We start from the raw sequence: 11,843 nt of genomic DNA, 5'->3' as shown, positions 1-11,843 counted from the left end.
TGTCACAACATTGTCCTTGGGTGAGCAGGTGACATTTCTCTGGCAAGACAGAAATAAAAAGCTGACAGCATTTCAAACCCCCCTTAGCTTGGCTGGAATCACACTTTTTTCCAAAGTTTAACATTGATTTAAAAGTTCTAACTTAACATGAACTTCTCATTCCTACTGTGGGTGGTATTCTCCACTATCCCCTAAATTTTTGTGTTGTGAGCAGACCCTCATTGTCATCCTTGGACTGATGACCTTTCATTGAACGGGATGATGTGAGCAGTAAAAAGCCAGGCAGTGGAGCTTACAAAGTAGCTTCTCCCAACCAATATTTGTAAAGAAAAGGAGACTTCTGGCTGATGTAGGATAGTATAGGAATAAAACCGACCTTGTAGTAAAATTCCTCAATCCCACAGCAGCCAGCAGTTGAAAGAAGGACCCACTTTGAATGAAAACAAAGGCACTGTATATACATTCTGTGGTAGTAAGTGGTTAAAATGGCAGGCAAGTTTATTTTAAAACAGAAATTTTAACATGTTTAACAAAGTTAATATGTTTACTTGTTGAACTTTACACTACAAAACAAAACAAACATTTAAATCAGAAGAAATTAGTAAATTAATACAATTTTGTTACCTCAGTGTTATAATCAGCAGGTGCTTCAGAAAATGGAGGTGGTGTTGGGGGTACAACTGAAATCTTACTAAGACAGAGAAAGAAAGTAGAGTTTTCCTGAATCACATGTCCATATATCATTGTATGGGCTTACACATTTATAAATGCATTTAAACAATATTACAGAACATAATTAGTACTAACTATAATTGGCAGTTTGCCAAAAAAACATTACTACAGCAGATTACACATTATTACAGTAATAAACCAGACTAAGTGCTATATCAAAATAGACACATAAAACAAAAACTAACAAATAAAACTATGAAAATAGTTACAGTATCTAGAGCAGGGCTGCCCAACAGGTGGATTGAGATCTACCGGTAGATCGCAAAGGCAACACGAGTAGATCGCGGAGCCCCGCCTTTCCAAATAAACTCTACCGTGTACAGGAGTTATTAGGTCCAAGTTTTTACTGCTGTTAGATCATTTTGACTTGGTCATTTTAAAAGTAGCTTGCAAAGCCAAAAAAGTGTGGGAACCCCTGATCTAGAGGATCATTGTCTGTCTTATTAAAGCAGAACTAGAGTTCCGCATTACCACATTGTGAGCAGACAGGGCTTTGGCAGAAAACTGATGTCCCTTCTGCAATAAAACATACTTACCTATCTGTGCGCAATCTTCCATTCTAAGCACATTGAATTGTACATACACAGCTCAATGCAGGATGTCAGGATATGCCAGGTATCTTAACATTCCCAGCAACTATGTGCATGTCATCCTGGACTAGCCAAACAAGATGACCAAATATCTGTCATCTGGAAGATAGCAGGAGTAAAAAAAACTGCAAAGAGGCAGGTACAGTATGAATATTTTATTGCAGAAGGGACATTGCCTGTTCCTTACCTATCTGATTGAAATTTTGTATTTTTAACATTTAGTTCCGCTTAAAACCTTTGTTGAAGACATGAACAAAAAATTAAAATGTTATCATTACTACTTACTTCATTTTTTGATAGGATTTCAGAAGTTTAGCAGTGGTTGTTTCATGTTTTCCTTTAACACAAAAGGTTTATATATTTATCATATAAAACAATGCACAGCTTCCTCAATAAAAAAAGGAATTGAGGATTGAGCTACACGTTTTCTACACAGTTTGTAAGTAATATAGGCACTGGAGTTTACTTATAAAGCAGTGAATATGACATACACCAAACATTCACAGGTAGTTCACAAATTATCAATGCAATCTTAAAATGCATGCCCAAGAAAACTCACAGTATGTAAATATTTTGTTGCTTGCTTGATAAATATTAACCCCCACCCCACCCCCCCGCATTAGATTATGGTATAGGATTGTGTGTTTAATGTTCACAGTATTTTTTCAGGCTTAATTTTCAAAAACTTCTATAGCTCTTTCTAGAAATATGGCTTCCATCATGCTTTCATAAATATTGGATTCGTAGGTAGGCCATGCAGATTATTTGTCAGCAGATTTATAAACCCACTACAAGGTCCAGTACAGAAACCCTGTTGCCGGACTATTGAACATATTCTATTTAACATATTCTATGCATCATGTTTATCTGTATGTGTTCCTTATGTGGGCATAAAAAAGGCCTGACATAGCTGCTAAAGTCTATCTGGGATGTGATGTCAGCAGCCTCAGAAGAATCAAAGCTGTCAATCAACTAAACTTTTTTTATTGTTTGTCCAGCAGCTTTGGAAAAAGTTATAAATAGAGGAGAGAGAAAATCTGGAGGAGTTGAGTCAGCCCAGAGAGTAATAAGACTCTCTCAGAAGAGGAGAAGGCTATTGTGCTAGGTAGGACTACATACTTGACTCTTTTTAGAGCAGTCTCATCTACCAAGCACAAAGACATGTTGCAAGTGAATAAAAGGAGAAAAAAAAACAATTTATGGTAAAAACAGTGACATTTAGAACGTAACAGACCAGATGTATCTGTGTTTTACTTTTTTTAAGTAAGTGACCAGATCTCCTATACATACTTCAGAACATTCTAAGAGCTTTTGGCTACTTCTGCTAGCAGACTGTTCCATACCAACTGCTATTACAGCATTTAGTGGTTTACCGTAAAATGATTTTAGGATCCAGCACCCTTAGTAGATGTAATACAGGCAATGACAAAATATTACCACATGACTTAGTTTTAATATGTGCACAATGCATGAAATGATACACATCTAGCTCTTTCTATGTTAGAAAATGGGCCTTGTGGTTGACATTGCTGCCTTTTCCTGTGACTACATTTTACAATCATATTTCTAAACGCAAATTTCCTTGGCTTTATGACTCATTGGGGTTTAATGAAGTATGATGAAGCTGACAGACCGACGAAAGCAGAAAAAAAACTTTATAAAAGCTATTATTTTTAGGGTCATTTTATAGCTCTGATGGGAGGATATCATATAATCATAACATTTACCTGCACATGGAAATTTTTTTTCTCTTTCTTCGAAGAACCATTCACCAGTTTTTATTTTAACTTCTCTAAAATTTATAAAGAAAATATGATTATTCTCTATTATATTTTATACCCAGTTAAAAGCTCAATATACAGTAAATACACTAAATAAACATTTTACAAAATGTAAGGCATGCAGTAGTGATGATATTAATCCTAAGAACATATATTAAGGGCGGCTGACATTGGGGTTTAGGTGTCATTGCACAGGAATAGGTGTCCATTACCACAGCTACTTCCCAGCATTGTAACTGGACCTGGAGGACTGGGATGACACTAACTGACCAATAGTAAGACATTGCTTCTCCTGGTGGTCTTTTATTGGGAAGGTATGTAATAGCAATATTACAGCCCTTCTCATGGTGAAATGTTTTCTCTTTTTGCTGGTTTCCTTTGTGGGATGGGCATAGGTAAGTGAGTGGTGTGAATGTTTGTGCAACAGTGTCAGCCATTTTAGCCTTTTCTCAGGTGACACACTTGTGTTTGGTAGGTTGCTACAACATGCACTGTTAAAGCAGATGTTGTGTGTTCTCCTTGAGCATGGGAATTATCTATGGGAGATTGTGACTGTGGCGGAACTCTGGAACTTCCTCTTTCACCACTAGTGTACCTGACAAGGCCAATCCCACTCCTACAGTTCTGGGTAAAGTTTCCATGGCTGCAATCCTTCCCTAGTTAGTGGGTGGCCTTGTAGAACAGTGTTTGTAGAGGTGTGTACATTATGCTCACAAAAAGTTGAGGCAGACAGTCAAAATGAGGAACAGGAGACTATAGTGGCCTGGAATTAGCCCTATGGGGTCAGGAGAAGGACCCTGCTGGGGGGGGGCACACCGGCCAGAGCCACGGACCATGTCCCCCGTATGGAAAATGCAGGCTCAGGGAGGTGGGTGGGTTATGTCTCTGAACACAACCCGCCCACTCATCCCAGACTCAGACCTGCGATAGAAGAGCGGGTGGGTTCTGGTATCATGACATCACTCTCGGGGAAGTTTCTTCCTCTTTAAGTGACACATAGGCAGGGGTGTAGTGGGGCGGTTATGTTTACATAGTACCTTTCCCACTCTTCTTTTTTACAACTACACCCCTGGCGATGTCTGATGTGTCTCATTAAGCTGACAGAATGCTCATCCCCCAATTGATGAATCTACACAGTGGCTATGATTGTTGTATGAATCTTCTGGAGAAAAGCTGTAAACTTTTTCTTGTATTACAATGAAAAAGAATAAGATATGATTGATTCAAGTCTATTTTTTTCCTTTTGTGACAGATGTGCATTTTATGGCCACTAGATGGCAGAACAAGTAATTGTTTTAATAGGCTACCTGTAGGAACCAATAAATTCACCACCAGAAAAGTTTCAGAGAAATCGCCTGGGGGATTATTTATAAATAGAGCCCTAAATGTCATTGAGTATTATGGAAAAAAAAACACTTAAAGGGTTAAAGGTTCCTCAAAACTTGTTCCTAAGAAATTATTTTCCATAGGTTGTTTTTGTATCTAGTTATTTGTTTTTAAGGGAAAAGCTAAATTGTTCTTGATAAATATTTTATCAGGTTATTTTCTGATTATTCTGATTATCATGTACTGTGTTTTAACAGTATGACTTAAGCCCAGATGTGTTTTTTTCTTTGGTGCTGTAGGCTTTCATCTGGTGAAGAATGGATATCTTCCTTTTCTTGTTTCATATCTTGTTTCTAGCTATTGCTCCTCAGGGATCGACAATGCTTTGAGTTCTACCAGGAGTTCAATTGTTGAGTGGCCCTTCTGGATATTCGCTTTTTGGGGATCCTATCAATGACTCACTGATTTATTTTCCAACGAGTTAAATCTAATTTAATTAAATGCCTCAATTACCAAGTTATCTGTTTAATTTTCTCAAAATGTTTTCTGATTATTTGCAATGAAAGGAATTTAAGGTAAAAGAGTCAATACATAGGAGAACATTTAGAATATTACCCATGAGCGTTGCATACTGTACACTTCCAAACCAGACTGCAGCGGTAAACCTGACATTCATGACACACTCTGTGGCTGCAGCCAGTGCAAACTGCACCTCTGTTGACAATCCTTCCGAGAGCTTTCTGACAGCGGGCACAGGACCTCTCTTGGTATTCTTGGTTTGCACTTTTTGCACCTTTCCATCGAAGCTGTTGTAGATGAGCTTTCAGTTTTCTGCCTCAAACAACAGAAAGTGCTAGCTGAATAACAGACCTTAATGGCACAGTAATACTCAAGTGTAGTGTAAGAACATTTAAGCAGACACAAAAATCCAAGTGATAATATATAAAGGACCTTTAGGGTAATTCTGTAAGCATTGGAAAAGCAAATGGGTAATCTAAACCACGCATACACATTTTAATTTTGATCATACTTAAAAAATATTTGTAATCAGGAACACTGATTTTTGTTAGGGAAATGACGTCCCATCCTAAATTAGGTATTGATATAAAATTGGAATAAAATGAATGTTTTTTTATAAATTTATAGCACATCACTAACCATTTTGGATTGTTAGCTCTAGATAGTTAGACCACTTGACTAGGGTAGCTCGTACCTTTGCCCCCAAAATTCCCCCCACACCTGAACCCCACCCCTCCTCTCACTTGCCCCCTTATTCTTACACTCTTCCAAATAACACACCGCAACCTGTTGCATTTAAATTGCATTTAAAATATATATATCTGTAACATACACATAAAATAAGCAACAAATAAATAACAATTAAATAACAAAATAAATTAACAATTAAATAAACTTAACCCTTTATTTACCATAAACCCATTCCTAACAGAACCAACCATTTGTACCCAAAACAACTAGGTTGGAGGTCCGGAAGGTAAAGTCCGCAACACCATTACATCTCCAATATGAGAGATAATGACCAATCCCGCCATGCCATTCTGGCTCCTAGCAGCACAGCACCACCTCAGGGGCCTCCACCGTTCACCACTTAAAGAGGGGGTCCCCACCAACTTGGGTGCCCCCCCACCATAATTAACCCAGAACTCAACTGCCTGCCCCACACCTTATAACATATAGGGCTGGTGGATGGGAAATTTCTTCTTCCAAAAAACTGTCTTTAACTTCCGTTTCTCCCTCCTTTTACCCTTTCTTCCCTCCACCCCCTTTTACTTCTGACCCAACCCTCTCTCTCTTCCCCTCCTCTTTCTGTAATTCAAACCTTAACCCTTTCCACCCTTTCTCTTGGGCAGTCCGAGCACGCCTGTCATGCAGCCCCTCTGCATATTTCCCTGCTACGGGCCTCCCTATACTATTGGTTTCCAGTTACTGTTCTGTATACATATATTTTTTGGGTATGTGTCAACAAAAGCTTGGGGCCTGTACTACCAGAGGCTTGTTGACATCAGAGCATCTTTCTCATTAATAAAGCCGGTGGAAATAAAAAGGTAGCCTGAAAAAGCACAAATGCATCTTTTAAGGAATTCTAATAGATTTCTGAAGCATTTCAAAATGTACTTTACATTTGCCCATCGAATGTAGCAGCCCCAGACCTTTTGGTAATGGCTACTCAATCAACTTTTATATCCTGGCAAATCTATTTTAACCTTTTACCTTGGCTCTCAGCCAAATAAACAGTTTAGATATGGTGAATTATTAATGTGAGAATAAATTGGATAGTTGGTAAAATATAAGCATCTCTATCAACAGTGAATATATTTGTGTTTATATTATGTCTTGATTTTTGCCTTTTTAAAATGGCATCTATAATTATGTGATCTTTAATGGAAACAACTTAATAAATTATTTTATTTCTGTTTAAAAATTGTAGGTGTGCTCACAGAATGTAACAGGTGTTTCCATACTCTGAAAACCAATGTAAAGCAGAAACTTCTCTTAAAAAAACATATTTGTTTTGTAGTTTTGCATCAATTATCATCATCTTGGTGCATGAAAGTCACTAATCATCCCTACCCCTACTGCACCCCACATTAATTGGAAAGATTGACAACTCTGCCATCTAAAACCAAATGTGTTGATGGATTTGACTAAATAGCTAAAAGACCATGATCAAATATGAATTTACATTAGATTTATATCAAGTATTTCATGCAAAAAACCTAAAGATTTTGAAAGCAGTTAGTAGTAACATTTTCTAACACATGGATGGCTCTTTGACCAAGCTTTCTATAGAATATTAGGTTATATATAAAGAGGAACTGAACTCTGGAAGCTGTGCAGGCAGAGGACCTAGGACCAGTCACCAGTGCTGCCTGTGGTTTCCCTGAAGCTGATTGTTCCCCAAGCCTGACTTACTATGCTTTGTTGTGCGCCATGCACCATTTGAGTGGTGGCAGCCATTCTGGTAGAGGCAGAACGGGGTTTTCTCATGTAAGGAGACATCTCAAAATCTCACAAAATTAGCAATGGGTAGCAGATGTACCTGGTATGTCACATTGTACATATACAGCTATAAGCTAGTAAGGACAGGATTATCTAGGCACACTCACGTTTAAGGAAGTGCAGGTAGTTTTTGCTTAGAAGAAATTTCAGACAAAAATTTAGGAGTATTGTTTAGGCACGATTTATACTTCTAAATGGTCTTTATAAGGTAGCAAACCTTTCCTTTTTGAGTTTGGGTCCACTTTAAATCTTTAGATTACATACCACCAATATTAATAACTTTAGGTAAAACTGACAAGGTATATAGATGTAAAAAAAAAAAAAAAACGTTTTCTGTACAAGTATATAGGTTTCATTAAATACATTTTTATTGTCCTATATTGTTGAAGACATATTTATTTACCTTCTAGCTGTAAATGCTAACAACTATTTGCAACTAATAACATGTAACATATGTGGATACAGAATTTCATCCTTAAAGTTCATGTTAACCTGTACTGTCCTTGCAAAATAAACACTTCTACCTGATTATATTTGAACAAAACAATTTTGCTCGTGTTGGTATTGAGTGTGATAGATTAAAATACAAATCCCCAAATACCTTATTCTTTCCTCCTCTGATTTGTGAAGTGCCTGGTCTCGATACAGGACATCAAGCACCTTCTCCCTCTCAAGTTCCTTCAGAAAGCTTAAATCAAAGTCAACAGCCATCTTCAGTCCAGTTCAGCAATATTGCCACCTTCTCTTATGTGTTTTAGATGTATTGCAGCTCTCATGAATGTCTGCAATTGATTGGAGCTACTCTTCTCTTTTCTTAATGTACCATTATCCTAGGACAGAAGAGAGCATCTACTTAGCACAGAAGTACTCAATTATGAAGCCCAACTCTTCACAAGCAAATCAATTAGATTTCTTCTCTGACATTAACAACTCTGTGAGGACACCTTGCAAGCCTTGAGCAAGAGTGAGTTTATCTCTGCTTTTACCAATGAATGATCAGCACATAAGATGTGAAACATGGCATATTTTGTCTTAAGGTGTCACAAAGGTGCATGTTCAAGAAAATTCCACCTATTCAGAAGTAAAAGAGAGTTGCAGTTTCATATTGTTAATTGTAGTTTTAAACTCACAATGTAGCTGTGGGAAACAACCACTTATTTGTGATAATGTGCCAAGACTATGATGGTATAACGTACAGCTGCTAAGTGGAACCATTCATTAGACGCAGCTTGCAGACTAAATGAAGAGTTTTTGCTTTTGGCACTCAGCCTCCACTGTAAATGCAGGAAGTCGGCCTCCTTTAGAGGTATTGGTCTGCACAGCAGCAGTAATTGTATTGTATACAATGCTATCAAGAGGTATCATGATTTCAATTGTATTTTGTACATAATAAATGATTGTTATCGTACTGTTCTTCAAGATAAATACCCAAAACATCTATCAGTATTCAAGCGTGGAGTTATTGAAATGTTTAGGTACTTGCTATGCATAATTCACATTCATAAAAAAGGGTTAAAGTTATGGACTTCCCACTACTTTCTGTACTGACAAAATTATCAGCAGAACCGATAGTAAAAGAAAAAAGATCTCTAATGCGGATACAGATAGAAATATAAACCTGACAAAGATTGTCAGTGCTAAACAATAAATATAAATATATATATATATATATATATATACACAAAACTACAAAGATGTTTTGGCTTTAAATACACTTTAATGCATTGTCATTGTAGTTGATATTAAATAGGAACTGATGGTGTTACTTGGGATCAGGGCTGTTGATCTTAGTTTTTCTCTTTGCCTCCATGCCTATGATCTGGCAGGATACTGTAGAAGGTCTGTTCTGTCTATATTTCTGCAAGTATATCAGAAATCCATGGAGAATTTTGTGACACATTACTGTATGAGTGCATTGCAAGCTGCACAAAACTGAAAACATTGTAAGGATGGGACAAGAAAGTAAGCCAATAACGCCAACATTTACAGCAGACAGGGTTTGTCATTGTTTACCGTAAGTAAAACAGAGAGATATGCACTTGGTTACTAAAAGTAAAACTATTAACCTAATGCAAGGACTGCAGAAGTGTTAGTCAAGCAGGTTTCAGCATCTGTTAATAGATAGATTTCATTAATGAGCAGGACCATGACAAATCCTTTTCAAAAACTGATTTAAAAATATGAAAACAGCAACATGTTGTTCTTTGACTTTGGTCTTACGAAGTCAAAATTATATTTGTAGTCTGTCATAAATGTATATGTGGGCACTGGTTTACTAAACAGCAAAATCCACTGCAGCCTATCTTCTTCAAATAATTTAAATAATTAAGTCTACCAAAATGTAAATTCAGCCTATGCCTAATAGGTTATAACTACTTCTCTTGTCCATTCTAATATTATTATTACTTTTTAAGATTGCATATAAAGATTCTAACAAAAAGTTGTACAGGCTGTTCTGTTTATTTTAATCAGTGACATTGTCAGCGGTATCTGCTAAAGTTGAGATTTTATCTGATCTGCTGACATTGGTCACAGTTTCTGATGATTTAAGAGGTTTTGTTTTATCTGTGCATTGATCGTTTACTAAAGTATTTCTAGACAAAACAGCAGCAAGAAGATGACATCTTGTATATTTGTATATATTATACCTATATTATTATCCATCTATAACATTTAATGTCAATTAAATCTGTATGAGAATATATCTGTATAGGATTGTTGCAGACCTACCATAATTAAAGTGATGTGAGAGTCACTAATTGCTTATTGTTCAAGGAACCCCTAGCAATCTTTGGAGAAACACTGGTTGAGAAACATTGGGCCTGACTTATTAAAGCTCTCCAAGGCTGGAGAAAATACACTTTCATTGGTGAACCTGGGTGATCCAGCAAACCTGGAAAGGATCTGGTCCAGGATTGAAAACATTTGCTAACAAATACCAAATTACTGGATCACATAGGTTTACTGAAGATAGTGTATCCTCTCCAGCCTCGGAGAGCTTTAATAAATAAGGCCTCTTGTTCTAGATCCTAAATTATAGACATAATGGGCTTGATTTTTTAGCTGGAGAGAATACAATTTCCTCAGTTAAGCTAGTTGATCCAGGAAACATGGAATAGATCTGGTCCAGAATTGAAAACATTTGCTAGCAAATAGCAAATGACTTTGAAAAAATCCATTCCAGGTTTGCTGGATCACCCAGCCCCTGATGAAAGTGTATCCTCTCCAGCCTTGGATATCTTCAATTAGGGCCAATATGTGTATGTATGTCCGGTGCCATGATTCTAACAAACGTTAACTAGGTAGGGGCCATTCTTTTTTCATTCCAATTTACATTAACACATAATTACAGATCTACTCTATTCTAGGAAAATAAAAACTTGTTAAAAACTAATAAATGTATAAATAAATTTATGTAGAAATGAACTGAATCCCTCAGTTGAATACTAATTCTGGGTCAGGGATACAGAAAGTTTAGGGCCTAACTGTGCACACAGCAAAGTCCCCAAGGACATAATGAGTTTTATGTGAATAAACTCAAGTAACATGCACAGAACCCTGACCTAAACGCTAATGAACACCAATTGGATGAAATAAGACATCAACTGTGAGACATGTTTTCTCATTCAACATAAGTGACATTTTGGTGTGATGGTTCACTGTCAATAAACATTTGACTTTATATTATATACATGAAAACACTTTACCTGAAGCTATTAAAATAGTGATGTATGCCTCTGGGTTCTTATCCTATGCATTGAGATGTGTTGCCAAGATGTAGTAAAAATGCCTGCACGTACAAATATAGACTATTGTGTTCAAGAGCATAGTTAAAGCGTACCTAAACACAGAAATTTCTGTTTGTTTAGGTTTTTTAAGTGTAACACCTTTTTTTTTTTTTTTTTTTTTTTTAAAAAGGTGCAACACTGCCCCCTAATGAATGGGAGCGCAAAGCCCCGCAGGATACCTACGTATTCCTACATACGGGAGCCTCTTGGGGCTCCTTCTGCGCATGCCCGAGCATCTCCAGTATGCGCAGAAGGAGCCCTTTCATGAAAAGATAAAAGTTTGTCGATCTCACGTCGGGTGACGTAGGAAGAAGTACCAGGAAGAAGCGGCAAAGATGGCGCTGCCCAGAGCGCTGGCTCAGACATGGATGCTGGGACGACGCGGAACCCGATGGAAGACACTCCCAGATGGATTAGACTGACCTGGGGGATTGAAGGTAAGTGGATTTTTTTTTGTTTTGTTATATCTGTGGCAGTTTCACCATTCCCAGTCAAAGGGCGAACATAAGCATATTTGTAGAACAAGCCTATTTGGCATATTTCAAAGTTAAACTTGGTGATCAAGATAAGTCTTTGGCCCCTTATAAGGTGTGCAAACAGTGTGT

At 37.1% G+C, this 11,843-nt stretch overlaps 1 protein-coding gene across 7 annotated transcripts in view; it reads right to left on the bottom strand.

Moving 5' to 3' along the window:
- SYTL3 (synaptotagmin like 3) overlaps positions 1-11,843 on the bottom strand; it is a 31,027-nt gene that overhangs the window by 10,418 nt on the left and 8,766 nt on the right. For all 7 annotated transcript variants that reach the window (XM_072408999.1, XM_072408997.1, XM_072409001.1 and 4 more), the window contains 5 exons: positions 8,052-8,280; positions 5,045-5,260; positions 3,050-3,114; positions 1,608-1,659; positions 625-691 (listed from right to left, as the gene is read on the bottom strand). In XM_072408999.1, coding sequence (XP_072265100.1) covers positions 625-691; positions 1,608-1,659; positions 3,050-3,114; positions 5,045-5,260; positions 8,052-8,161 — 510 coding nt within the window. In that variant the 5' untranslated portion in view covers positions 8,162-8,280. The remainder of the gene's footprint in view (positions 1-624; positions 692-1,607; positions 1,660-3,049; positions 3,115-5,044; positions 5,261-8,051; positions 8,281-11,843) is intronic.

Source organism: Pyxicephalus adspersus, chromosome 4 (assembly GCF_032062135.1).
Source record: "Pyxicephalus adspersus chromosome 4, UCB_Pads_2.0, whole genome shotgun sequence".
Classification (NCBI taxonomy): domain Eukaryota; kingdom Metazoa; phylum Chordata; class Amphibia; order Anura; family Pyxicephalidae; genus Pyxicephalus; species Pyxicephalus adspersus.
Note: the sequence above shows the minus strand (reverse complement) of the source record. Positions and strands in the feature narration are given on the sequence as shown.